The sequence below is a fragment of the Dreissena polymorpha genome, unplaced genomic scaffold, assembly GCF_020536995.1.
Source record: "Dreissena polymorpha isolate Duluth1 unplaced genomic scaffold, UMN_Dpol_1.0 chrUn003, whole genome shotgun sequence".
Classification (NCBI taxonomy): Eukaryota; Metazoa; Mollusca; class Bivalvia; order Myida; family Dreissenidae; genus Dreissena; species Dreissena polymorpha.
In genome coordinates this window covers 603,814-631,726 of record NW_026273317.1, presented here as the reverse complement: position 1 = coordinate 631,726, position 27,913 = coordinate 603,814, and the positions used below count along the sequence as shown (strand labels likewise).

The window sequence follows — 27,913 nt, the reverse complement described above, 5'->3', positions numbered from 1 at the left end:
AAAACAATTACAGTTTACTGTATTAAAATAAGTGTGAAATTATAAAATATTTATAAAAAATAGGCTATGAACCAAATTCACTCACTTTCCGCAATATTGTTATCATATGAAATACATACGCTCGTCTCCTCCTCAGTCGAGACGATACTTGGGAAAATGCTAAAAATGGAGTCATCTCCAATTAGCATTTAGTTGTCAACGCCCACCATCTCTGGGGACGTTTAAAATACAATAGATCTAATGTGACTTGCATACGCGGTAACTGTTTCATCTGAAGCTATCATCAGGCCTTGAAATCATATAATATTGTCTCAGTTTATGTTTTTTCAGATTAAAAGCTTAGATTGTGTGTTAAGTGTTGTTACATTTCAATTGCTTATTTTAGCTACGACATCGACGACACAAAATACTATAATCTTTGAAACATTTTGATACGAGATAATTCATTATTTGATCAAATACATAGTTTGGTATTTAACACAAAGAAAATATTTTTAACTGAAATTCTCTAAAATAAAGACCATTCAGAAGGGATAAAATTAATGATTATGATTACTCAAACATTTTTCACAAACGTATAGATTTTTATGAATTTAAAAGTTGAAATGATAAACTTTGTTCTGAATTGGAAAAGTATACATTTAAAACTGTATTCTATTTATTTGGAAAAAATATTTTGAACCATTCAGAAGGGATCCAGTTGTTTTATCTTAATAAAAAGATACATCGTCGTGTTTGATGCATATTTTCCTTCAATGTGTCATGTACTTTTCCGATCAGTTCATGCACTTGCTTTTCAAAAAATAAAAAAAATTAAATAAAATTTATATTTAAGTATGTCTAGAATGATCGGGATATTATTCACTCGGTTTTCAAGCTTGTTCGATCAAGAACAAATAAAACAAAAGCTCGTCTTGAATTTAAATGATACTAGAAAAAATACAAAATACGGTCAACTTCAATAAACATGGCAGATGAACAGATAGATAGACAGAAAGGTAGATAGACAGACGGACAGGTACGCAGGCGGGTGGGCGGTCGGTCGGTCGGCCGGTCGGTCGGCCGGACGGTCAGACAGACATACAGACAGACGGACGGACGGATATACATACAAACATACATACATACATACATACATGCATGCATGCATGCATGCATCCATACATCCATCCATACATACATACATACATACATACATACATACATACATACATACATACATACATACATACATGCATGCATGCATGCATGCATGCATACATACATACATACATACATATGCAGATGAACAGATAGATAGACAGAAAGGTAGATAGACAGACGGACAGGTACGCAGGCGGGTGGGCGGTCGGTCGGTCGGCCGGACGGTCAGACAGACATACAGACAGACGGACGGACGGATATACATACAAACATACATACATACATACATACATGCATGCATGCATGCATGCATCCATACATCCATCCATCCATACATACATACATACATACATACATACATACATACATGCATGCATGCATGCATGCATGCATGCATGCATGCATGCATGCATGCATACATACATACATACATACATACATACATACATACATACATACATACATACATACATACATACATACATACATACATACATACATACATACATACATACATACATACATACATACATACATACATACATACATACATACATACATTACATACATACATACATACATACATACATACATACATACATACATACATACATACATACATACATACATACATACATACATACATACATACATACATACATACATACATACATACATACATACATACATACATACATACATAGATTTATTCTGAGCAGAGCCTCTTAATATTACAAATAAGACGTCTATAAATATTTGAATTTCCTTATCTTTTTTTAATGTAAATCAAAGAGCTTAACACGCAGTAGTATGACACTGTATGTTTATATTTTTCCACAAAATATTTTTTCCAAATAGATAGAATACAGTTGTAAATGAATACTTTTCCAATTCAGAACAAAGTTTACCATTACAACTTTTAAATTAATAAAAAATCTTTATTTTTGTGAAAAATGTTTGAGGAATCATAATTTCGTGTTCATAAAGACATGTATGCATTCAAACAGTACAATGAATAATAATGTCTTGTCAACATAATTATGTTACATGTGCTTGATTATTTAATAACAATTAAAACGTATATTCATTTAAAAAAAGTTAAGTGAAATAAATGTTCACCTTTTTGTTTGTTTCATTTAATTCTTAAATAAACTTCATTATAAAAAATCGCGAAAAAGCTTAAACGCCATTCGTTTGTGTATAAGGACGTCATCATTATATCTTCTATACAAAGCAATATTTAAGTATGGGGGGGGGGATCTCATAATCTGTTTGTCGTAGTGTTGCAGATTTTGTAATATGGTTAAACAATGTTATGTTTGTAAATTTATTTCGCGCGTTTTAATTGGTCTGAAAATGTACCTGGCGCTAGAAGAACGATGAAATTGATGGAAAACTGTTTCGCTTTCTATGCTATTTTTTTCTGTTTACTCGGGGATATGAATACAATCTCAAAATCTTTCACTGAAATCAAATCTTTTCACCGATACAATTCTACATCCTATGGTAAGAGCATATTATACACTCCAAGGATGTGCTTAAAAGCCACGGAACAATTAATTCTTAAATAAAAACGCAGTAAAAAAGTATTTACATGTTCACCTTTAACGATAGATTGAATTACCAGAATTGTAGCTAACAATTTTGATTAAACATTATCTAAGACAACACAAATAAAACGATATATTTTATTTACTGATGCAGATATTTAAGTGTATGCGCAGCTGCGCACTAAAGACGGTATTTTTACATACTCAAATACATTTTAAGCAACCTCATATCAAAATAAACATTTTCCTCAGACATGACATATTTCGAAAGATCTTTTTCGTGCTTGAATAAGATCAAAGCCAAATTAACCCCAATGTTTGGTAAAGTGACTACCCTGTGCAAGTAATAAAAAATTCAAAAATTAAAGTTCAAAATTAAATGACCTGTCATTTGCAATTGCATTGAGCTGCGCAGTTGAAAATACAATTTTGATGGCCCTTTTCCAATTGGAAATTTGAAGGAAACCTCTTATCAATTAAGAAAATAACAAAAGAAAAAAACGTTTCTAAGGTGTGTTGTAAGATATATAGAATATTTTGAATTGGTTCGGTATAACTGGGGTAGATTTTTCGTACCATAGGCTAAGTACTGCTTTAGATACTTTACAGAATTTCAACATGCTAAAGACATTGAACAAATAAATAATGGACATAACTTCGATCGTATTAAAGGAACATCTGATGCAATATTTTATCATTGTTATCCTTAAATTAATAACCCTTATGGTGCTCATTTCCCCACAGACTAATTGTTTTATAGAATTGATGATATTCCTGTATGTCATGGTATCAAACATTGTTTATTAACTTTGAAAGTATTTAAAAGTCAGACAAGCTTCGTTTAAAGTACAGGATCATTAAACAATATTAGTCACAAAACGATATGATAAATGTCTTTTTTTCTTATATACGACTTAAAATGCTTGTCAAGTACTTACCGCACAGCAAATCCACAGTGTGTGTGCCACTAGAAGTGTTGATATCCAATACATAAGCCACAGTATTGAATGAACACAAGCGCCTTTTGCGTGAGGACCAATGACGTGAAACTGTAAGAACCAATATAGCAACGGAAACCATTGGATACGAGTGTAGCAGCTTCAAAACATCCCAAGATCTTAATGAATACTGGTTTTTAAATAATATAAAATTACATTTCAAGTAAATTCAGATACGTTGTTGTGGTTCGCTGGGAAAAAGTCAGAGGTAACCTTTGATGGCATTGTTCCGATTTACCTTTACTGGGATTGTTCGAGTTAACGTTTGATGGCATTGTTCCGAACAATTCAGTTGAATCAAAACTGTTTAGTCAGATGTCACAGTGTTCCTCATCAACCGTACCAATCAGAACAACAACAACACCAGCAGCTACTTGCTCTGTCTGTCAAAATTATCATTTTTTGTGTGCATCTTGCGGGAAACATGAACAGAAACCGTATGCTTTTTTTGTTTGTTCTAATATCAACATATATTGTAAATTTTATTCACGGATGTTATTTATTTATGGGTGTGCATTTGTTTCATGGATGCACACGTTTGGTGTGTAGCTCAAACGATATCCGAGCCGATTCAGTAATAGCTATTTCAATTACAACACAAACACCGATTCGAAATTGATCGGTATACGTCGTTGCATTGTTGGCGTCGCTCTGGAGAGCGGCGACTAGTATGTAATGCCTTTTTTTCGCTTATGGGAGGAGAAGTTATTTTACGGATCAATATATATATTTTTGTTTTAAGATTATCTTGCATAGTGGTGATTTTTTGTGAAAAATAGTGTAAATAAGTACTGCATTTGTGCCTATTACATTTATTACAACATTCATTGCCAATAATGCAGAGCTAATTGTTTTAATTAATAACTGATCCACATCTGATCACAGGGACTGGGTACATACGCGAAACTTTCTGGTTTTGTATAAAAACAAAACATAATCAAAATATATTTATTTTGTGTTTTTTCTAATTTGCTTATTTAGTGGATAATCAATGTAGAACGATATTTGACGACCTATCGCGCAAGCAAGTTTATTGGAAGGCGTAGTGGTACGAAAACGTACAATGTATTAGTTTATTAATAGAACTATAATAACGATCGTTATACACAACTTCACCAAATAGCAGTACATAAATGATGTCAGCCGGAATAGCTCAGTTGGGAGAGCGTAAGCCTGAAGTTTTTTACGCAACAATCATCTAAAGGCCCTCGGTTCAATCCCGGGTTCCGGCACAAACGGAACAGTTCGGAGGCTGACATTTTTTTTCAGTCAGGTTAATAAATATAATAAAGCTTTATTTTATGTAGACATTTTAAAATCCATTTTACTACAATTGGACATTTTTATTAAAATGAATGGATGCCGCGTGGTGACAACGTTAATTAAATTTTCTTACATTACTTAAATATCTTATAAAAAATACACGTGTTTTTATATTAACAAATAAATGCAAACAACACATCTATTATCCGTGTATTTTTATAGTTGTCTATCATAGGCCCTAAGTACTATCCCTACCACATATAGAGCGCGAAGCGCGACACGTATTATAGATTGTAACAATGAGTTGCGATAAAGGAACCAGCCGCTTATCAAGGAGGAGCTGTGTCCCAGCAACCCGTTTCCCTAGAGTCAAGCACTCCTCGGAGTTTTTTTTAAGAACAACATATAGAGCGCAAAGCGCGACACGTATTACTATCCAGGTGGTAAGGGCCCTTTAGCATTATCCGACCATTACGTCCATAGTTATCTTCCATAAAATTTGAGAAATTTTGAAATCGTTGTTCGAAGTCCAAAATGTTCATCCGATTGTTCCCAAACTTGCACAGGTTTTTTTTATCAATGAGGACCCAACCCAAACTCTATATGAGCGATATCGGACCATAAGTCCAGAATTATGTCTCTTTGAATTTAAAAATAAAAGTGTAGTACGTAGTACAAGCAGCGGTTGTTTCCCTTCTCATGTCTTGTTCTATCAAACTCTTCCAGGTAGCAGCCATACTGCACTAGAGAAATATACATGGATTTATTGATTGACAATATTCAACAATTGTTCTCAATGTTAATTTCATACTTGGTATATGTGGCCATTATCATTCGATCGGATTTATATTTGAATGCGTTGTTATTGCAAATTCCGAGCAAACGTCAGCGCGGATTTGTTTTGCACGTGTTTTACTACGTTTGAAGTACCATCATTTACAAAGTTGTCTCACATTTGCTTATTTTGATCATCAAAAGCTTCTCTAGGTCCATTAATTATGCATGTTTATACATCTAGCATAGCTGATTGGATTTTAATTTTGATTTTTCAAGTTAAATGTCCATTCATATTTTAATACTTACGCATATTTCTTAAACATTTGTAGGTACGTGGTCTTGACAATAATTAAGTATTAGGGCATTTTGTTTGATCTATAAGTATAATGAACACTTTTTACTTTATATCGTTATTGGTAACATTGATAGCACTACATAGACAAAATTTATAATGTCGATATTCCTGTATCCGCTATAAAGTTTAAAACGGAATCAAACGCTAAAATATGAGAAAGAATATACGTATAATATTGCAGTCCTTATTTTTCAGTTAAAGTTTTTTTTATACAGTTTTTAATCAAAATAATGTGCATCATAATGAACCAACATTATAATAATCTACACTTTTGGGATTATTTGTATTTCGCAGCCAATATATTATACAATTATATTTTGCATTGATGAATAAGAACCACCGTTTATTTAATATATTGTAGTAAAGTACAGCTGCAGTAGTGATGTAGTGATGCTTGTGGTACCACAGAACGCAATTTAATACTGAAAACATTAAGCATGATTTAAAACGTTAATTTTTGCTTATTTCAGGAGCACACTTCGGATTCAAACGAATGGCGCGCGGGAAACAATACCGACACCGACAGTCCTCCGACGAGAACCACCGATCAACTACAATGAAGGTGCCAATACTCAACCTGTTCCATCGTCATATCATACTCATCACGGAGCGTCATTTCCGCAGAGCCATGATCCATATCGACCAACAGATATTGAGGCACCTTTGTCGCCTAAGTTTCAGCGGAAGCGATCTCTTTCAATTTCATCGATTACATCGTCTGTCAAGGTGTGTTTCGACAATGCTGAGCCTTTAGATATTAAAGATAAGTATTCCAGTTCAATATCTGTGGAAAGTGAAAGAGACAGACATGATCAATCACAAGAAAAACACAATCATGAACAAGAAGACACACAAGAAATGGATGGAGATTTTCAACGACTAGTAGACGGTACAGAGGTAAGAATTCACAGAAAGAACAGTTGTATCGAAATTACAAAACATGAAGTAGTAGAGAATGACGATCAAAAGTATAATATTAAACAAATAGTTTTTGTTTCTAAGCAGGATGATGAGTCTAGAAAAACAGACTCCAAAGACCATAATAATGATGTATCAATAGAAAAAACTCTTGAAGAGACAACCCATTGCGATGACCAAGCTGTTGCTGATGATTCATATTCAAGAGATTTCGATCAATTGGATGAACGTTCAGACAATGTTGATAATGAAACTAACAGGACTATAACTCCGTCACTGGATTATCAGTTGAATGCAACAAAAGAGCATCAAACATCCATTCCTGCAAACACAAATGAAGAAATTAAAGTCGATTTAACACCACGGGGAAGACCTGTTAAGCTGGCACCACTTGATCTTAAAACGATGTCAAACAGTAATGAATCAAAATCGAAAATAACGCCAAGATCTAAAAAGTCTTCCAAGACCAAATCCAAAGATTCGGTTCGCCGCAATTTGAATTTGGAAGACGGCATGTCAACATCTTCAAGTGTTTCGGGCGAATCTTCTCTTTCCAGCGCACGGTCATCAAATACGTCAACGCCTAGAAAAGAGATGGCACAGAAGAAACTTCGAAAGGAGCTGAAAGCAAGAACACCGCGAAAATACGAAAACAAAGTGTATTATGTTGTTGGAACAAACGAAACAGGAGGAAAGTGGGCGAAGAAATCAGACATTAAACAAGAAGGTAAAGCAGATCCAAATGAAGATAAAAAAATAAGTCTCGACGATGTAAAGCATGAGGACGAGAACGAAGGAAATTCAGATAGTATGAATTATTCAGTCAACATTCCAAAGCTTCAATTAAACGAAATAACGAAATCAGAAGTCGGGGCACAAACTAAAAAGTTACATAATGACGAAATAATTGTAGACAAAAATTCATCTTACGAGGGTGTTTCCCAAGACAGCGATATAGTTGATGCGCTAGCAAAAATGGAACGAGTCAGTAATCCTATATCATGTCAGAGACAACCAATACTGTCTGACCATGATGGAAACGATAATAAGGTAGCCGATGAGAACGACTATGATGATGATTTCGAAGAGGACGATACTGATATCGATCAAAGTGGGGTACAGAAACAAACAGAAAAAGACAATCAAACCAGCGACAAAAAGCACGATCACTCATTAGAAGCAAATACAAAACTTGATGACAACGACCAAGAAAACGATCTCAAGAAAATTACAAGTCATTATCGCCCGGCAATAGATGAAGTGGCGGTGAAATCAAAACAGAAACAAAATGAACTTAAGACGATGAACGTTGCCAATGACTCCGATCTTAAAGTACATGTTGTTAGCTCAGATGATAAACAGTCCAACTATAGAATAGGATCGCTTGTCATTTCCCATTCCACAATAAATACACTTGTTATTTCTAAAGATAGCCGTTTTGGAATTGATGAGACACAACTAGGAAAATCAAAGGAAAATATCAATAGTGTTGACTCAAGAGACAGGATTATGCGACCAAAGTCCGACAGAAGTACAAAAGAAACACTAGAAACAGAAATGTTAACACCAAAAGAAACTAAGACAACGACTAAAGGAAATTCTGAATTGAACGAACACGTAAATGTAAAGACGGCGTTGAGTGGCGCTGCAGAGAAAACTGTGTTTGAAGAAAAATCAGCATTTTCCGAAAAAAGACTCAAAGAAGAGGTACCGGATAGCGACATTGAACGTCTTGGTGCTAATTTCGAAATTAACCATAAAGAAATGAAACACGATAAAGAACAAACAGAGTCAGCGGTAACAGGTAAAATTCTTGTTCAAGATATTCATCAAACAGGGGAATTAAACACTGAGTTAGCAGAACATTCAGTAGTTGAACTGTCGGAAAAGTTACAAGACGAACATACACTTAATGGGGAACCAGATGATGCAGCTAAACATTTGCAGCAAAATATTAAGATTTTACACCAATTAAAATCAAGTGAAAACGAAATACAGTTGTCGCAGGAAACGGGTATTTTTAATGTACAAGAAACTAACGAAATGGAAATACTAGTTGAGGCTAAAAAAATAGTCGAAATCTCCAAGGAAGGAAAATCAGTAATAGGCCAAGAACACAAAATAAAGGAAAAATATGATGATTTATCGGAAGCTCATAATAGAGGCATTCTTGTTGCAGGGATACAAGATGAAAACGATGCTACACAACCGGAATACCCAGTGGATAATATACTGGAAATTAAGGAAGAAACTGATTTACCTGAACAGATTGATGGAATATATTCAAAGAAACCGGATTTTTCAGATCAAACAATGTCAAAAGGTAAACAAGAGACAACGATATCGGAATCCATGGCTAATGTTTTAGACACATCATGTTCACATTCCGTCATTGGGAGAACTCAAACAGAATTACACTACATTTGACGTTCCTATAATAATAGAACAATCTGAATCAGAAAACCCCGAGCAAGACAAGGAATATATCTCTAATGAAGCACCAAATAAAATCGAAGCTGCAGAAGTATTAAATGTGAACACAGAGGTAAGTGATAACAAAGAAAACGAAATGTTTTTTGATACAGAACATCAAAATGAAACGGTATTATATGAACAATATAAAGATAATAGAGAAAACCTCACTGACACTGAAGCTAAACTAATGGACAGAAATATAACTGACACAATCAATGAAGTGGAGCATGTGAAAAGCGCTAGTACCGATGATAAAGAAATTACATCCGGACAAGATATGCAAATGACCACAGTTGAAAAAGAAAAGACAGATAATGATATCCCCAACATTAGCGTAGCAGAAACCGTTCATGAAACGATTGCATATGAACATGAAACTAAAACAGATATAAAACTACATGCCACTAAAGACGCACAAACTAGCAATGAAATATCGACAGGAACCGAAGTTGCAGAATTATCAACTCTGAACACCGAACGAAATGATGACAAAAACTATGACATTACGTTCGATAAAGAACATCAGACTGAGCCGTTCTTACCTAAAGCTTTTACGGAAGATTTGGAACATGTAAAATACATAGGTACCCAAGATAATAATCTTGCCGCCGATTATAATATTCACACGTTCTCAGTAGAGGAAGACGATTATAATCGCTCCACTTTAAGAGAAGCCGAAACCGTACCGGAAAAATTGACCGAGGATACACAGAAACATGACACTGCTGCAGATGCAAATGAACATGCCACTAAAGATGCACATATCAGCAATAAAGAAGCGATAGAAACCAAGGTTGCAGAAGTAGCAAATGTGAAAACAACTGACGTAAAGCACAATGATACGACGTTTGATACTGACCGCCAGTTTGCAACTATCTTAATAAAAGAAGGTCAAGAAGAGAGCGATCACTTTAAAGACACTACAGTAGATCAGGCTGTTGTACAGGTCACTGAAGTTATAAGTGGTGATTTGGCACATATGGAAGGCGGAGGTACTGATGTAAAGGAATTCAATAGCATACCTGTGGTTGAACTGGACATCCACTTGTCTACAGTGGAAGAAAATAAAGAGGAAATAAATGTTAGCAATGAACATGAGTTAGAAAGTGTCGTTTATGGCATGGATGATGTTCCTAATATTAAAGATAAATATAAAACAGACACACCTATGCAAGACAGTAAACAGAACACAAACGAGAAAACAAGTTTAAGTGGGGATTTTGAAAATGTTAGAGAAGACGGCATCAGTGATAAGAAAATTAACACAATATATGAGACCGAAAATGACATGCACACGCCCTCCGTGGACGAAGAAATTGCAGACAATAATGTCCACACCGACAGTGTAGCTGAAACTATAACTGATTCGCCAAATGAGGTTTGTAATGCATTCGAGCAACTAAAGAATGAATCGAAAACAGATTCTACAGAACGAGCAAACACAAGCAATCATGACCATGCCAACGAAAATAAAGCTTCTGAATTAAACAATATGAAAGTCGAAACAAACAACGAGAACGATAATGATTTACAAATGACCCCGGTAGAAAAAGAACCAACAGATAAAGATCTCCATAGTAATACTCAAGTAGAAACCGTTACTGAAATAATAGAAAATAATAAACCGGAACTTGAAACTAAAGCAGATGCAAATAAACATGCCACTAATGACACACATATAAGCAATGACGAAGCAAAAGAAACCGAAGTTGCAGAAGTAGCAAATGTGGAAACAACTAATGTAAAGCACAATAATACGACGTTTGATACTGAGCGCAAGTTGGAAACTATATTAATAAAAGAAGATCAAGAACAGAGCGATCACTTTAAAGACACTACAGTAGAACAGGCTGTTGAACAGGTCACTGAAGTTATTAGTGGTGATTTGGCAAATATGAAAGGCGAGGGTACTGATGTTAACGAATTAAATAGCATGCCTGGGGTTGAACTTTACATCCACTTGTTCCCAGTGGAAGGATATAAAGAGGAAATAAATGTTAGCAATCAACACAAGTCGGAAAATGTCGTTTATGGCATGGGTGATGTTCCTAATATTAAAGATAAATATAAAACAGACAAACCTATGCAAGACAGTGAACAGAACACATATGAGAAAGGAAGTTTAAGTGGGGATATCGAAAATGTTAAAGATGACGGCATCATTGATAAGAAAATTGACAGAATATGTGAGACCGACAATGACATGCAAACACCCTTTGTGGACGAAGAAATTGCAGACAATAATTTCCGCACCAACAGTGAAGCAGAAACCATAACTGATTCGCCAAATGAGGTTTCTAATAATATTGCATTCGCGCAACTAACGAATGAATCGAAAACAGATTCAAATGAACGAGGAAACACAAACGATTATGACCATGACAACGAAAATAAAGCTTCTGAATTAAACAATATGAAAGTCGAAACAAACAATGAAAACGAACATGATTTACACATGACCTCGGAAGAAAAAGAACCAAAAGATAAAGATCTTCCCACCAATAGTCAAGTAGAAACCGTTACTGAAATGATAGAAGATAATACACCAGAGCTTGAAACTAAAGCAGATGCAAATGAAGATGCCACCACTGACACACATATCAGCAATGAAGAGGCAAAAGAGACCGAAGTTGATGAAGCAGAAAATAGGAAAACAAATGATGTAAAGCACAATGATACGACGTTAGATACGGAGCGCAAATTAGCAACTATATTAATAAAAGAAGGTCAAGAAGAGAGCGATCACTTTAAAGACACTAAAGTAGAACAGGCTGTTGAACAGGTCAATGAAACTATTAGTGGTGATTCGGCAAATATGAAAGGCGAAGGTAATGATGTAAAGGAATTCACTAGCATACCTGTGTTTGAACTTGACATCCACTTGTCCTCAGTGGAAGAATATAAAGAGGAATTAAATGTAAGCAATAAACACGAGTCGGAAAATGTCGTTTATGGCATGGATGATGTTCCTTATATTAAAGATAAATCTAAAACAGACACACCTATGCAAGACAGTGAACAGATCACAAATGAGAAATCAAGTTTTCGTGGGGTTGTACAAAATGTTAAAGAAGACGGCATCAATGATAAGAAAATTGACACAATATTTGAGACCGACAATGACATGCAAACACCCTTTGTGGACGAAGAAATTGCAGACAATAATTTCCGCACCAACAGTGAAGCAGAAACCATAACTGATTCGCCAATTGAGGTTTCTAATGATATTGCATTCGCGCAACTAACTAATGAATCGAAAACGGATTCAAATGAACGAGCAAACACAAGCGATTATGATCATGACAACAAAAATAAAGCTTCTGAATTAAACAATATGAAAGTCGAAACAAACAATGAAAACGAACATGATTTACAAATGACCGCGGTAGAAAAAGAACCAAAAGATAAAGATCTTCCCACCAATAGTCAAGTAAAAACCGTTACTGAAATGATAGAAGATAATACACCGGAGCTTGAAACTAAAGCAGATGCAAATGAAGATGCCACCAATGACACACATATCAGCAATGAAGAGGCGAAAGAAACCGAAGTTGCTGGAGTAGCAAATGTGGAGACAACTTATGTAAAGCACAATGATACGACGTTAGATACGGAGCGCAAATTGGCAACTATATTAATAAAAGAAGGTCAAGAAGAGAGCGATCAATTTAAAGACACTGAAGTAGAACAGGCTGGTGAACAGGTCACTGAAACTATTAGTGGTGATTCGGCAAATATGAAAGGCGAAGGTAATGATGTAAAGGAAGTCACTAGCATACCTGTGTTTGAACTTGACATCCACGTGTCCTCAGTGGAAGAATATAAAGAGGAAAGAAATGTAAGCAATAAACACGAGTCGGAAAATGTCGTTTATGGCATGGATGATGTTCCTTATAGTAAAGATAAATCTAAAACAGACACACCTATGCAAGATAGTGAACAGAAAACAAATGAGAAAGCAAGTTTTAGTGGGGTTGTAGAAAATGTTAAAGAAGACGACATCAATGATAAGAAAATTGACACAATATGTGAGACCGACAATGACATGCAATCGCCCTCTGTGGAAGTAGACATTGCAGACAATAATTTTCCACACCAACAGCGAAGCAGAAACCATAACTGATTCGCCAAATGAGGTTTCTAATGTTATTGCATTCCAGCAACTACGAATGAATCAAAAACAGATTCAAATGAACGAGTAAACACAAGCGATCCTGACCATGCCAAAGAAAATAAAGCTTCTGAATTAAACAATATGAAAGTCGAAACAAACAACGAGAACGAACATGATTTACAAATGATCTCGGTAGAAAAAGAACCAAAAGATAAAGATCTCCGCACTAAAAGTCAAGTAGAAATCGTTACTGAAATGATGGAAGATAAACAACCGGAACTTGAAACTAAAGCAGATGCAAATAAACATGCCACCAATGACACACATATCAGCAATGAATCGGTTAAAGAAACCGAAGATGCAGAAGTAGCAAATGTGGAAACAACTTATGAAAAGCACAATAATACGACGTTTAATACTGACCGCCAGTTTGCAACTATCTTAATAAAAGAAGGTCAAGAAGAGAGCGATCACTTTAAAGACACTACAGTAGAACAGGTTGAACAGGTCACTGAGGTTATTAGTGGTGATTCGGCAAATATGAATAGGCGAAGGTACCGATGTTAAGGAATGCACTAGCATACCTGGGGTTGAACTTGACATCCACTTGTCCTCAGAGGAAGAATATAAAGAGGAAATAAATGTTAGCAATGAAAATGAGTCAGAAAATGTCGTTTATGGCATGGATGATGTTTCTAATATTAACGATAAATCTAAAAAAGACACACCTTTGCAAGACAGTGAGCAGACCACAAACGAGAAAGTATCTTTAAGTGGGGATATAGAAAATGTTAAAGAAGACGGCATCAGTGATAAGAAAATTAACACAATATGTGAGACCGAAAATGACATGCAAACGCCCTCCGTGGACGAAGAAATTGCAGTCAATAATGTGCACACTGACAGTGGAGCAGAAACCATAACGGATTCGCCAAATGAGGTTTCTAATTTTATTGCATTCGAGCAATTAACGAATGAATCGAAAACACATTCAAATGAACGAGCAAACACAAGCGATCATGACCATGAAAACGAAAATAAAGCTTCTGAACTAAACAATATGAAAGTCGAAACAAACAACGAGAACGAACATGATATACAAATGACCTCGGAAGAAAAAGAAACAAAAGATAAAGATCTCCTCAGTAATAATCAAGTAGAAACAGTTACTGAAAGTATAGAAGATAATAAACAGGAACTTGAAACTAAAGCAGATGCAAATAAACATGCCACTAATGACCCGCATATCAGCAATGAAGAAGCGAAAGAAACCGAAGTTGCAGAAGTAGAAAATGTGGAAACAACTGATTTAAAGCACAATGATACGACGTTTGATACTGAGCGCAAGTTGGCAACTATCTTAATAAAAGAAGGCCAAGAACAGAGCGATCACTTTAAAGACACTACAGTAGAACAGGCTGTTGAACAGGTCACTGAAGTTATTTGTGGTGATTCGGCAAATATGAAGGGCGAAGGTACTGATGTAAACGAATTAAATAGCATGCCTGGGGTTGAACTTGACATCCACTTGTCCTCCGTGGAAGCATATAAAGAGGAAATAAGTGTTAGCAATACACACGAGTTGGAAAATGTCGTTCATGGCATGGATGATGTTCCTACTATTAACGATAAATCTAAAACATACACACCTATGCAAGACAGTGAACATACCACACAAGAGAAACCAAGTTTAAGTGGGGAAATAGAAGAAGACGGCATCAATGGTAAGAAAACTGACACAATATGTGAGACCGAAAATGACATACAAAGGCCCTGTGCGGAAGTAGAAATTGCAGACAATAATTTCCACACCAACTGCGAAGCAGAAGCCATAACTGAATCGCCAAATGAGGTTTCTATTGTTATAGCAGTCGAGCAACTAACGAATGAATCGAAAACAGATTCAACTGAACGAGCAAACACAAGCAATCCTAACTATGCCAAAGAAAATAAAGCTTCTGAATTAAACAATATGAAAGTCGAAGCAAACAACGAGAACGAACATAATTTACAAATAACCTCGGTAGAAAAAGAACCAAAAGATAAATATATCTTCATTAATAGTAAAGTAGAAACCGTTACTAAAATGATAGAAGATAATACACCAGAGCTTGAAACTAAAGCAGATGCAAATAAACATCCCACCAATGACACACATATCAGCAATGAAGAGGCGAAAGAGACCGAAGTTGCAGAAGTAGAACATGTGGAAACAACTGATGCAAAGCACAATGATACGACGTTTGATACTGAGCGCAAGTTGGAAACTATCTTAATAAAAGAAGGCCAAGAAGAGAGCGATCACTCTAAAGACACTACAGTAGAACAGGCTGTTGAACAGGTCAATGAAGTTATTAGTGGTGATTCGGCAAATATGAAAGGCGAAGGTACTGATGTAAAGGAAAACAATAGCATAGCTGGGTTTGAACATGACATCCACTTGTCCTCAATGGAAGAATATAAAGAGGAAATAAATGTAAACAATAAACACGAGTCGGAAAATGTCGATTATGGCATGGATGATGTTCCTTATATTAAAGATAAATCTAAGACAGACACACCTATGCAAGACAGTGAACAGACCGCAAACGAGAAAGGAAGTTTAAATGGGGCTATAGAAAATGTTAAAGAAGACGGCATCATTGATACGAGAATTGACAGAATATGTGAGACCAAATATGACATGCAAACACCCTCTGTGGATGAAGAAATCAAAGACAATAATTTCCACACCAACAGTGAAGCAGGAAACCATAACTGATTTGCCAAATGAGGTCTCTAATGATATTGCATTCGAGCAACTAACGAATGAATCGAAAACAAATTCAAATGAACGAGCAAACACAAGCGATCATGACCATGACAACGAAATTAAAGCTTCTGAATTAAACAAAATAACAGTCGAAACAAACAACGAGAACGAAAATGATTTACAAATGACCTCGATAGAAAAAGAACCAAAAGATAAAGTTCGCCCATTTAATAGTCTAGTAGAAACAGTTACTAAAATGATAGAAGATAAACAACAGGAAATTGAAACTAAAGCAGATGCAAATAAACATCCCACCAATGACACACATATCAGCAATGAAGAGGCGAAAGAGACCGAAGTTGCAGAAGTAGAAAATGTGGAAACAACTGATTTAAAGCACAATGATACGACGTTTGATACTGAGCGCAAGTTGGAAACTATCTTAATAAAAGAAGGCCAAGAAGAGAGCGATCACTCTAAAGACACTACAGTAGAACAGGCTGTTGAACAGGTCAATGAAGTTATTAGTGGTGATTCGGCAAATATGAAAGGCGAAGGTACCGATGTAAAGGAATACAATAGCATAGCTGGGTTTGAACTTGACATCCACTTGTCCTCAGTGGAAGAATATAAAGAGGAAATAAATGTTAGCAATAAACACGAGTCGGAAAATGTCGTGTATGGCATGGATGATGTTCCTAATATTAAAGATAAATCTAAAACAGACACACCTATGCAAGACAGTGAACAGACCATAAACGAGAAAGCAAGTTTAAGTGCTGATATAGAAAGTGTTAAAGAAGATGGCCGCAATGATAAGAAAATTGACACAATATGTGAGACCGAAAATGACATTCAAACGCCTTCTGTGGACGGAGAAATTGCAGACAATAATTTCCACACCAACAGTGAAGCAGAAACCATAACGGAATCTCCAAATGAGGTTTCTAATGTTATTGCATTCGAGCAACTAACGAATGAATCGAAAACAGTTTCAAATGAACGAGCAAACACAAGCGATCATTACCATGACAACGAAAATAAAGCTTCTGAATTAAACAATATGAAAGTCGAAACAAACAACGAGAACGAACATGATTTACAAATGACCTCGGTAGAAAAAGAACCAAAAGATAAAGATCTCCCCACAAATAGTCAAGTAGAAACCGTTACTGAAACGATAAAAGATACTAAACAGGACCTTGAAACTAACGCAGATGCAAAGAAACATATCACCAATGACACACATATCAGAAATGAAGAGGTGAATGAAACCGAATTTGCAGAAGTAGCAAATGTGGAAACAGCTGATGTAAAGCGCAATGACACGACGTTTGATCCTGAGCGCAAGTTAGCAACTATCTTTACAAAAGAAGGTCAAGATGACAGCGATCACTTTAAAGACACTAAAGTAGAACAGACTGTTGAACAGGTCACTGAAGTTATTTGTGTCGATTCGGAAAATATGAAAGGCGAAGGTACTGATGTAAAGGAATTCAATAGCAAACCTGGGGTTGAACTTGACATCCACTTGTCCGAAACTGACATGCAAACGTCCTCTTTGGACGAAGAAATTGCAGATAATAATTTTCACACCGACAGTGAAGCTAAAACCATAACTGATTCGCCAAATGAGGTTTCTAATGTTATTGCATTCGAGCAACTAACGAATGAATCGATAACAGATTCAGATGAACGAGCAAACACAAGCGACCATGACAACGAAAATAAAGCTTCTGAATTAGACAATATGAAAGTCGAAACAAACAACGATTACGAAACTATACCTTCTTTTTCAACAGAATCTCATATGGAAACTGTGTTAACAGAAGAAGGTAAACACGAAAGTGATCAGTTCGTTAATATTGAACTAAAACTGCAAAAGAACTCAATAGACGAAGGTAGAGAGGTGAAATATCTTCGAACCAATATTGCATATAAACAAGAAGTTGTCAATGACATCAATGAAGTAATCAGTGGAGATCAGGAAATCGTAAAATACAAAGGTACCGATGATAAAGAAATTGACAACGAATCAGAGACCAAACGTTACGGATTTTCTGAAACAATGCGTGAGATGAACATGATTTTAACCGAAGACACGAAACAACATAATGATCAAATTACTGCCTCAGAAGAAGAAACAAAACTTAGACCGATCACTGAAATAATCAACGGAGATGTGGATCATGTGAAATACATAAGCGCCGATGAGAATGAAATCGTAAAGATATCGGTGACCGAACGGGAAATGCAAAAGACTGGTATGGAAAATAAAGAAGTGGAACATAATAAACACTTCAATTGTAATGAAGAAATCATTAATAGTGAGCCAGATACTCTTGCAAAAATAACAGACAATCAGCAACGAGTAAATGTTTCTGAAACAAACGACAAAGAATATAGATTTGACATTAAATCCAATATATACAACAAAGATGCTGAATTTGAAGAATTAGAGCAAAAGAAAGCCATACAAAGTGATATTAAAGAAAATTACATTTCTTGTGATAAAGAAATTTGTATTGAAACATTGTTAGAAGAAAAAGGTAAAGACACACGTAATGTTACCATTGATAACAAAGAAGAGGAGATTAAACCAAATGAAGCAGAAACCGCTAATGACACTGATGATTTTAGTAAAAATGAAAAGCAAAATGAAACTTGGAGTGTTGAATCACCCAGGTTATTTCCCCTCAAAGTACAATCACCTGAACAATCAAAAACTTACAAGGAGGAAAATGACATTAAGATATTTGGTCCTGCCTGTGAACCGACGGATCCAGTACCCGTATCATCATTGATTCAAGACGTTTGTGATCACGAAAACAAGATTTGTACATCAGAACAGGAAGGAAGCTTTACATGTGAAATAACATACAGCGATGATTTTAATTCGTATGTGAACGAAACAAATGAAATTGAGTCGATGGCAAATGAGTTAGAAAAATCTGAAACATTTAACGAAATTAGTGAGCTTGACATTTCTGACACTGCAACTACACATAACAACGAAGAAAGCGATGTTAGTCAGATAATTGATAGTCTTAAAGAGATTGACAATGATCATTCAACACAGGAAACTATCACTGACGAATATAATAAAAACGATGATCATTTCTCAAAAAGTGAACAAGAAACCGTTACCGGTAAGACATATGATATATCTGAAATTACCACCGAAGATGCGACACCTTCACATGCATTTAAATCAGATTTAATTGAGGATAACACAATTAAAATTATCAGTGCAGAGGCTAATAAATATGAAACAGGATATTTAGAAATTGATAAGTTGGAAAGAAGCGTTGAAAATACAAATAAAATTACTTCAAAAAAAGATAACGAATCTGAAACAGATGCGCATAAGAAGAACAATGAACACGAATATATAACTGAGAGAGAAGCGGACGAAACTAAAATTGAAGAAACTGAGAAAAGAAATATCGAAGGAGTCGATGCAATACAAAACGTCAGTTTTTCTGATACTGAGCGCCTCCGTCAGACACATAACGATCCTAAAAATAAAGAAAATAAGAAACTGATAGATAAATCTGAAATAATGATAAATGCGCACGCCAGCGACAGTGAAAGTATCTCCCATTCATTGGCTCAAGACAACGAAGTTAATCGGTTAGACAATACAAAAGATAGATATACCGATGATCAAGACGGACTGTTAGATGAAGAAAGTCAAAAGGTCAAAGTGATAACAGATGAACTTGAAAAAGACAGGCAGCAATCTCCTGATACTGAATCAAAACTCGATACAAGAACTATGATTCAAGAAATGAATGACTGCGTGGAAAAGAAGAACGTCGATTATAGTGATGAAAAAGTTATTGACAATATTTCTGAATCTAAATCGGATATGCAAACCACCACGTTAGAAAAAATCAAAGAACATGATTATATTGTCTCCAAAAATGAAGATGGGGCCGTTACTGGTAAGACACATGATATTAAAGAAATGACAACCGAGGATGAGAAAGTTTCATATGTATTAAAACAAGACTTCAATGAGGCGGACAGTACAGTGAAAGTACTCAGTGAAAAAGCTGACAAGTCTGAAATTGGACATTTAAAAAATGATAAAGTTGAAGGTAGCGTTGATAAAAAAAAATGAGATTTCTTTAGAAAAGGATTTTCAGACTGACACTGTTTTAGAAGACGTAATTAAAGATGAATTCATGCAAGCCACCGTTCCTACAGAAGATCCAGTTGTTAAACACATGGGTGATGAAATACAAGACGACGTGGATTACGAGAAAGCCGATGACACTGCTAATAACGTTATGGTATTCGGTTCAGAGTTCGCCATTGATTATCGAATTTCAACAGCAGAACAAGTTGAAGACGAAAATGATCTAACCACAAAAAGTGAAAAAGAAACCGTAAGTAGTCAGGTAAATGATGTTAATGAAATGACCGAAAATAAGAAACCGCCATGTGAATCCGAAACAGATGCAAACGAGCACGAAAACAAAGATAAAATAGTCCCCAGTCCAGAGGATAATGAATATGAAGGCAAAGATTTAGGAAATATGAAAGTCGAAGTCGTTAATGAAAACAATGAGAGGATTTCAGAAAGTGATCATCAATTGAACATGGTAATAACTGAACAAATTAAAGAAGAAAAGATCGAGCAAACTGCTCATACGGAAGCACAACAGTTCAATGAAAACGTGGACATAACAAAAGAGGATGGTACCAATGATAATATAAGTGACAGCTTATACGCGTCAGAGATTGAAATGCAAATGACATCAGTGAGACTAAAAGTTGAACATGAACTTACTACAGCGGGTGAAGGAAAAGCAACGGTATGTCCGATTCATGACGTTCTTATGGTGACAGTTGAGAAACAGGCCAACGAATCTGAAACAGATGCGCACAAGCAGAACGATGAACACAAATATATAAGTGAGAGAGAAGTCAATGAGACTACAATTGAAGAACGAGAGACAAAAAATATTGAAGGCCTCGATGCTATACAAAACGTCAGTTTTTCTGATACTGAACGTCTCAGTCGGACTCATAACGATCCTCAAACTAAAGCAGATACAAAACTGATTGATGAATCTGAAATGGTGGCATATGAGCAAGACAGCGACAGTGGAAGTATCTCTAATTCATTGGCTCAGGGCAAAGAAGTTAAGCAATTAGAAAATACAAAATATGAATATACCGATGATCAGGACAGAATTTCAGAGGAAACAATTAAAAAGGTCAAATTGTTAACAGATGAACGTGAAGAAAACATGCAGCAAACCCCTGATACTGAAGCAGAACTCAATACAAGACCTATGATTAAAGAAATGAATGACGGCGTGGGAAAGAAAAACGTCGAAGATACTGATGAGAAGGTTATTGACAATATTTCTGAATCTAAATTGGATATGCAAACCACCACGTTAGAAGAAATCAAAGAACATGATTACTTTGTCTCCAAAAATGAAGATGGGGCCGTTACTGGTAAGACACATGATATTACAGAAATTACAACAGAGGATGAGAAAGTTCCATATGCATTAAAACCAGACTTCAGTGAGGCGGACAGTACAGTGAAAGTACTCAGTGAAGAAGCTGATAAGTCTGAAATTGTTTATTTAGAAAATGATAAAGTTGAAGGTAGCGTTGATAAGAAAAATGAAATTACTTTAGAAAAGGATTTTACGATTGACACGGCTTTAGAAGACAAAATTAAAGAGGAATTCATGCAAACCACTGTTTCTACAGCAGATCCAGCTGTTCAACACATGGGTGATGTAATACAAGACGATTACGAGAAAGCCGAAGGCACTGCTAATGGCGTTATGGTATTCAATTCAGAGTTCGAAATTGATAAGCAAATTTCTACAACAGAGCAAATTGAAGACGAAAATGATCTAACTACAAAAAGTGAAACAACAACCGTAAGTAGTCAGGTAAATGATGTTAATGAAATGACCGAAAATAATAAACCGCCATGTGAATCTGAAACAGATGCAAACGAGCACAGCAACCAAGATCAAATAATCTCAAGTCCAGAGAATAATGAATATGAATGCAAACATTTAGGAAATATGAAAGTCGAAGGCATTAATGAAAACAATGAAAGGATTTCAGAAATTGATCATCAATTGAACATGATAATAAATGAACAACTTAAAGAAGAAAAGATCGATCAAACTGCTGATACGGAAGCACAACAGTTCAATGAAAACGTGGACATTACAAAAGACGATGGTACCAGTGATAAAATAAGTGACGGCCTATACGCGTCCGAGAGTGAAATGGAAATGACGTCAGTGGGTGAAAAAGATGAACATGAACTAACTACAAAGGGTGACGTAGAAGCCGCAACTTGTCCGACTAATGATTTTCTTATGGTGACAGTTGAGAAACAGGCCAACGAATCTGAAACAGATGCGCAAAAGCAGAACGATAAACAGGAATATATAACTGAGAGAGAAGCGGGTGAGACTAAAATTGAAGAACGAGAGACAAAAAATATTGAAAAACTCGATGCTATACAAAATGTCAGTTTTTTTTATACTAAAGGACCCAGTCAGACACATAACGATCCTAAAACTATAGAAGATAAAAAAATGATTGATGAATCTGAAATAGGGGTATATGAGCACGACAGCGACAGTGGAAGTATCTCTAATTCATTGGCTCAAGGCACCGAAGGTAAGCAGTTAGAAAATACAAATGATGAATATACCGATGATCAGGACAGAATTTTAGAGGAAAAAAGTCAAAAGGTCAAAGTGTTAACAGATGCACTTGAAGAAGACATGCAGCAAACCCCTGATACTGAATCAGAACTCAATACAAGACATATGATTCAAGAAATGAATGACGGCGTGGAAAAGAAAAACGTCGAAGATAGTGATGAGAAGGTGATTGACAATATTCCTGAATTTAAATCGGATATGCGAACCACCGCGTTAGTAGAAATGAAAGAACTTAATGATCATTTCCTCAAAAGTGAAGATGGAACCGTTAATGGTAAGACACATGATATCACAGAAATGACAACCGAGGATAAGATTGTTTCATATACATTAAAACCAGATTTAAATGAGGAAGAACACACAGTTGAAGTACTCAGTGAAGAAGCTGATAAGTCTGAAATTGGATATTTAGAAAATGATAAAGTTGAAGGTAGCGTTGATAAGAAAAATGAGATTACTTTAGAAAAGGATTTTACGATTGACACGGCTTCAGAAGACAAAATTAAAGATGAATTCATGCAAACCATTGTTCCTACACCAGATCCAGCTGTTAAACACATGGGTGATGTAATACAAGACGACGTGGATAACGAGAAATCCGAAGGCACTGCTAATGGCGTTATGGTATTCAATTCAGAGTTCGAAATTGGTAAGCAAATTTCAACAGCAGAGCAAGTTGAAGACGAAAATGATCTCACCATAAAAAGTGAAACAACAACCGTAAGTAGTCAGGTAAATGATGTTAATGAAATTACCGAAAAAAAGAAACCGTCTTGTGAATCTGAAACAGCTGCAAACGAGCACAGCAACCAAGATCGAATAATCTCAAGTCCAGAGAATTATGAATATGAAGACAAAGATGTAGGAAATATGAAAGTCGAAGTCGTTAATGAGAACAATGAAATGATTTCAGAAATTGATCATCAATTGAACATGATAATAACTGAACAACTTAAAGAAGAAAAGATCGATCAAACTGCTGATAAGGAAGCACAACAGTTCAATGAAAACGTGGACATTACAAAAGACGATGGTATCAGTGATAAAATAAGTGATGGACTATACGCGTCAGAGAGTGAAATGCAAATGACATCAGTGGGTGAAAAAGTTGAACATGAAATAACTACAAAGGGTGACGTAGAAGCCGCAACTTGTCCGACTAATGATGTTCTTATGGTGACAGTTGAGAAACAGGCCAAAGAATCTGAAACAGATGCGCATAAGCAGAACGATAAACACGAATATATAACTGAGAGAGAAGCGGGTGAGACTAAAATTGACGAACGAGAGGCAAAAACTATCGAAGACGTCGATGCTATACAAAACGTTATTTTTTCTGATACTGAACGCCTCAATCAGACACATAACGATTCCCAAGCTACAGAAGATCAAAAACTGATTGATGAATGTGAAATAATGGAATATGAGCACGACAGCGACAGTAGAAGTATCCTTTATTCATTGGCTCAAGGCACCGACATTAAGCAGTTAGAAAATACAAATGATGAATATACCCATGATCAGGACAGAATTTTAGAGGAAGAAAGTCAAAAGGTCAACATGTTAACAGATAAACTTGAAGAAGACATGCAGCAAACCCCTGACACTGAATCAGAACTCAATACAATACATAAGATTGAAGAAATGAATGACAGTGTGGAGAAGAAGAACGTCGAAGATACTGATGAGAAGGTGATTGACAATATTCCTGAATCTAAATCGGATATGCAAACCACCACGTTAGTAGAAATCAAAGAACATGATGATCATTTCCTCAAATTAGAAGAATGGACCCTTACTGGTAAAACACATGATATTACAGAAATGACAACCGAGGATGAGATTGTTTCATATACATTAAAACCAGATTTAATTGAAGAGGAACACACAGTTAAAGTACTCAGTAAAGAAACTGATAAGTCTGATATTGGATATTTAGAAAATGATAAAGTTGAAGGTAGCGTTGATAAGAAAAATAAGATTACATTAGAAAAGGATTTTACGATTGACACGGCTTTCGAGGACAAAATTAAAAATGAATTCATGCAAACCACTGTTCCTACGGCAGATCCAGCTGTTCAACACATGGGTGATGTAATACAAGACGACGTGGATTACGAGAAAGCCGAAGGCACTGCTAATGACGTTATGGTATTCAATTCAGAGTTCGAAATTGATAAGCACATTTTAACAGCAGAGCAAATTGAAGACGAAAATGATCTAACCATAAAAAGAGAAAGAACAACCGTACGTAGTCAGGTAAATGATGTTAATGAAATGACCGAAAATAGGAAACCGCCATGTGAATATGAAACAGATGCAAACGAGCACAACAACCAAGATCGAATAATCTCAAGCACAGAGAAAAACGAATATGAAAACAAAGATTTAGGAAATATGAAAGTCGAAGGCGTTAATGAAAACAATGAAAGGATTTCAGAAATCGATCATCAATTGAACATGATAATAACTGAACAACTTAAAGAAGAAAAGATCGATCAAACTGCTGATACGGAAGCACAACAGTTCAATGAAAACGTGGACATTACAAAAGACGATGGTACCAGTGATAAAACAAGTGACGGCCTATACGCGTCAGAGAGTAAAATGCAAATGATATCAGTGGGTGAAAAAGTTGAACATGAAATAACTACAAAGGGTGACGTAGAAGCCGCAACTTGTCCGACTAAAGATGTTCTTATGGTGACAGTTGAGAAACAGGCCAACGAATCTGAAACAGATGCGCATAAGCAGAACGATAAACACGAATATATAACTGAGAGAGAAGCGGGTGAGACTAAAATTGACGAACGAGAGGCAAAACCTATCGAAGGCATCGATGCTATACAAAACGTTATTTTTTCTGATACTGAACGCCTCAATCAGACACATAACGACTCCCAAGCTACAGAAGATCAAAAACCGATTGATGAATTTGAAATAATGGCATATGAACACGACAGCGACAGTGGAAGTATCTCTAATTCATTGGCTCAAGGCACCGAAATTAAGCAATTAGAAAATACAAATGATGAATATACCCATGATCAGGACAGAATTTTAGAGGAAGAAAGTCAAAAGGTCGACATGTTAACAGATAAACTTGAAGAAGAAATGCAGCAAACCCCTGATACTGAATCAGAACTCAATACAATACCTAAGATTGAAGAAATGAATGACGGCATGGAGAAGAAGAATATTGAAGATACTGATGAGGAGGTGATTGACAATATTCCTGAATCTAAATCGGATATGCAAACCACCAAGTTAGTAGAAATCAAAGAACATGGTGATCATTTCTTCAAAAGTGAAGAATGGACCCTTACTGGTAAAACACTTGATATTACAGAAATGACAACCGAGGATAAGATTGTTTCATATACATTAAAACCAGATTTAAATGAGGAGGAACACACAGTTGAAGTACTTAGTGAAGAAGCTGATAAGTCTGAAATTGGATATTTAGAAAATGATAAAGTTGAAGGTAGCGTTGATAAGAAAAATGAGATTACTTTAGAAAAGGATTTTACGATTGACACGGCTTCAGAAGACAAAATTAAAAATGAATTAATGCAAACCATTGTTCCTACAGCAGATCCAGCTGTTCAACACATGGGTGATATAATACAAGACGACCTGGATAACGAGAAATCCGAAGGCACTGCTAATGGCGTTATGGTATTCAATTCAGAGTTCGAAATTGATAAGCACATTTCAACAGCAGAGCAAGTTGAAGACAAAAATGATCTAACCATAAAAAGTGAAACAACAACCGTAAGTAGTCAGGTAAATGATGTTAATGAAATGACCGAAAATAAGAAACCGCCATGTGAATCTGAAACAGCTGCAAACGAGCACAACAACCAAGATCAAATAATCTCAAGTCCAGAGAATAATGAATATGAAGACAAAGAATTAGGAAATATGAAAGTCGAAGGCGTTAATGAAAACAATGAAAGGATTTCAGAAATTGATCATCAATTGAACATGATAATAACTGAACAAATTAAAGAAACTGCTGATACGGAAGCACAACAGTTCAATGAAAACGTGGACATTACAAAAGACGATGGTACCAGTGATAAAATAAGTGACGGCCTATACGCGTCAGAGAGTGAAATGCAAATGACGTCAGTGGGAGAAAAAGATGAACATGAACTAACTACAAAGGGTGACGTAGAAGTCGCAACTTGTCCGACTAATGATGTTCTTATGGTGACAGTTGAGAAACAGGCAAACGAATCTGAAACAGATGCGCATAAGCAGAACGATAAACACGAATATATAACTGAGAGAGAAGCGGGTGAGACTAAAATTGACGAACGAGAGGCAAAAACTTTCGAAGGCGTCGATGCTATACAAAACATTATTTTTTCTGATACTGAACGCCTCAATCAGACACAAAACGATTCCCAAGCTACAGAAGATCAAAAACTGATTGATGAATGTGAAATAATGGCATATGAGCACGACAGCGACAGTAGAAGTATCCCTAATTCATTGGCTCAAGGCACCGAAATTAAGCAGTTAGAAAATACAAATGATGAATATACCCATGATCAGGACAGAATTTTAGAGGAAGAAAGTCAAAAGGTCAACATGTTAACAGATAAACTTGAAGAAGACATGCAGCAAACCCCTGACACTGAATCAGAACTCAATAAAATACCTAAGATTGAAGAAATGAATGACGGCGTGGAGAAGAAGAACGTCGAAGATACTGATGAGAAGGTGATTCGACAATATTCCTGAATCTAAATCGGATATGCAAACCACCACGTTAGTAGAAATCAAAGAACATGATGATCATTTCCTCAATATAGAAGAATGGACCCTTACTGGTAAA

General features: G+C 35.7%; 3 protein-coding genes across 3 annotated transcripts in view; 2 read left to right on the top strand and 1 right to left on the bottom strand.

The window, feature by feature from the left end:
* LOC127863242 (sentrin-specific protease 1-like) overlaps window positions 1-27,913 on the bottom strand; it is a 289,205-nt gene that overhangs the window by 157,054 nt on the left and 104,238 nt on the right. The gene's annotated exons all lie outside the window — the stretch shown is intronic.
* On the top strand, window positions 968-13,602 carry LOC127863266 (MATH and LRR domain-containing protein PFE0570w-like). The gene is made up of 5 exons (XM_052402666.1): window positions 968-998; window positions 6,557-6,648; window positions 7,092-8,808; window positions 9,184-9,327; window positions 9,629-13,602. The coding sequence occupies exons 1-5, from the start codon at window positions 968-970 to the stop codon at window positions 13,600-13,602; spliced, it is 5,958 nt and encodes a 1,985-aa protein (XP_052258626.1).
* LOC127863265 (uncharacterized protein PF3D7_1120600-like) lies at window positions 16,602-27,819 on the top strand. The gene is made up of 2 exons (XM_052402665.1): window positions 16,602-18,609; window positions 20,558-27,819. Exons 1-2 carry the CDS (start codon window positions 16,602-16,604, stop codon window positions 27,817-27,819), a joined length of 9,270 nt encoding a protein of 3,089 aa, XP_052258625.1.

Coding starts and splice junctions, on each gene's coding strand:
- LOC127863266 (XM_052402666.1), top strand. CDS start 968: ATGGCAGATGAACAGATAGATAGACAGAAAG. Junction 999..6,556: donor ACAGATAGATAGACAGAAAG/GTAGATAGACAG, acceptor TGCTTATTTCAG/GAGCACACTTCGGATTCAAA. Junction 9,328..9,628: donor AGATCAAACAATGTCAAAAG/GTAAACAAGAGA, acceptor AACAATATAAAG/ATAATAGAGAAAACCTCACT.
- LOC127863265 (XM_052402665.1), top strand. CDS start 16,602: ATGATAGAAGATAAACAACAGGAAATTGAAACTAAAGCAGATGCAAAT. Junction 18,610..20,557: donor ACGGGAAATGCAAAAGACTG/GTATGGAAAATA, acceptor CCGTTCCTACAG/AAGATCCAGTTGTTAAACAC.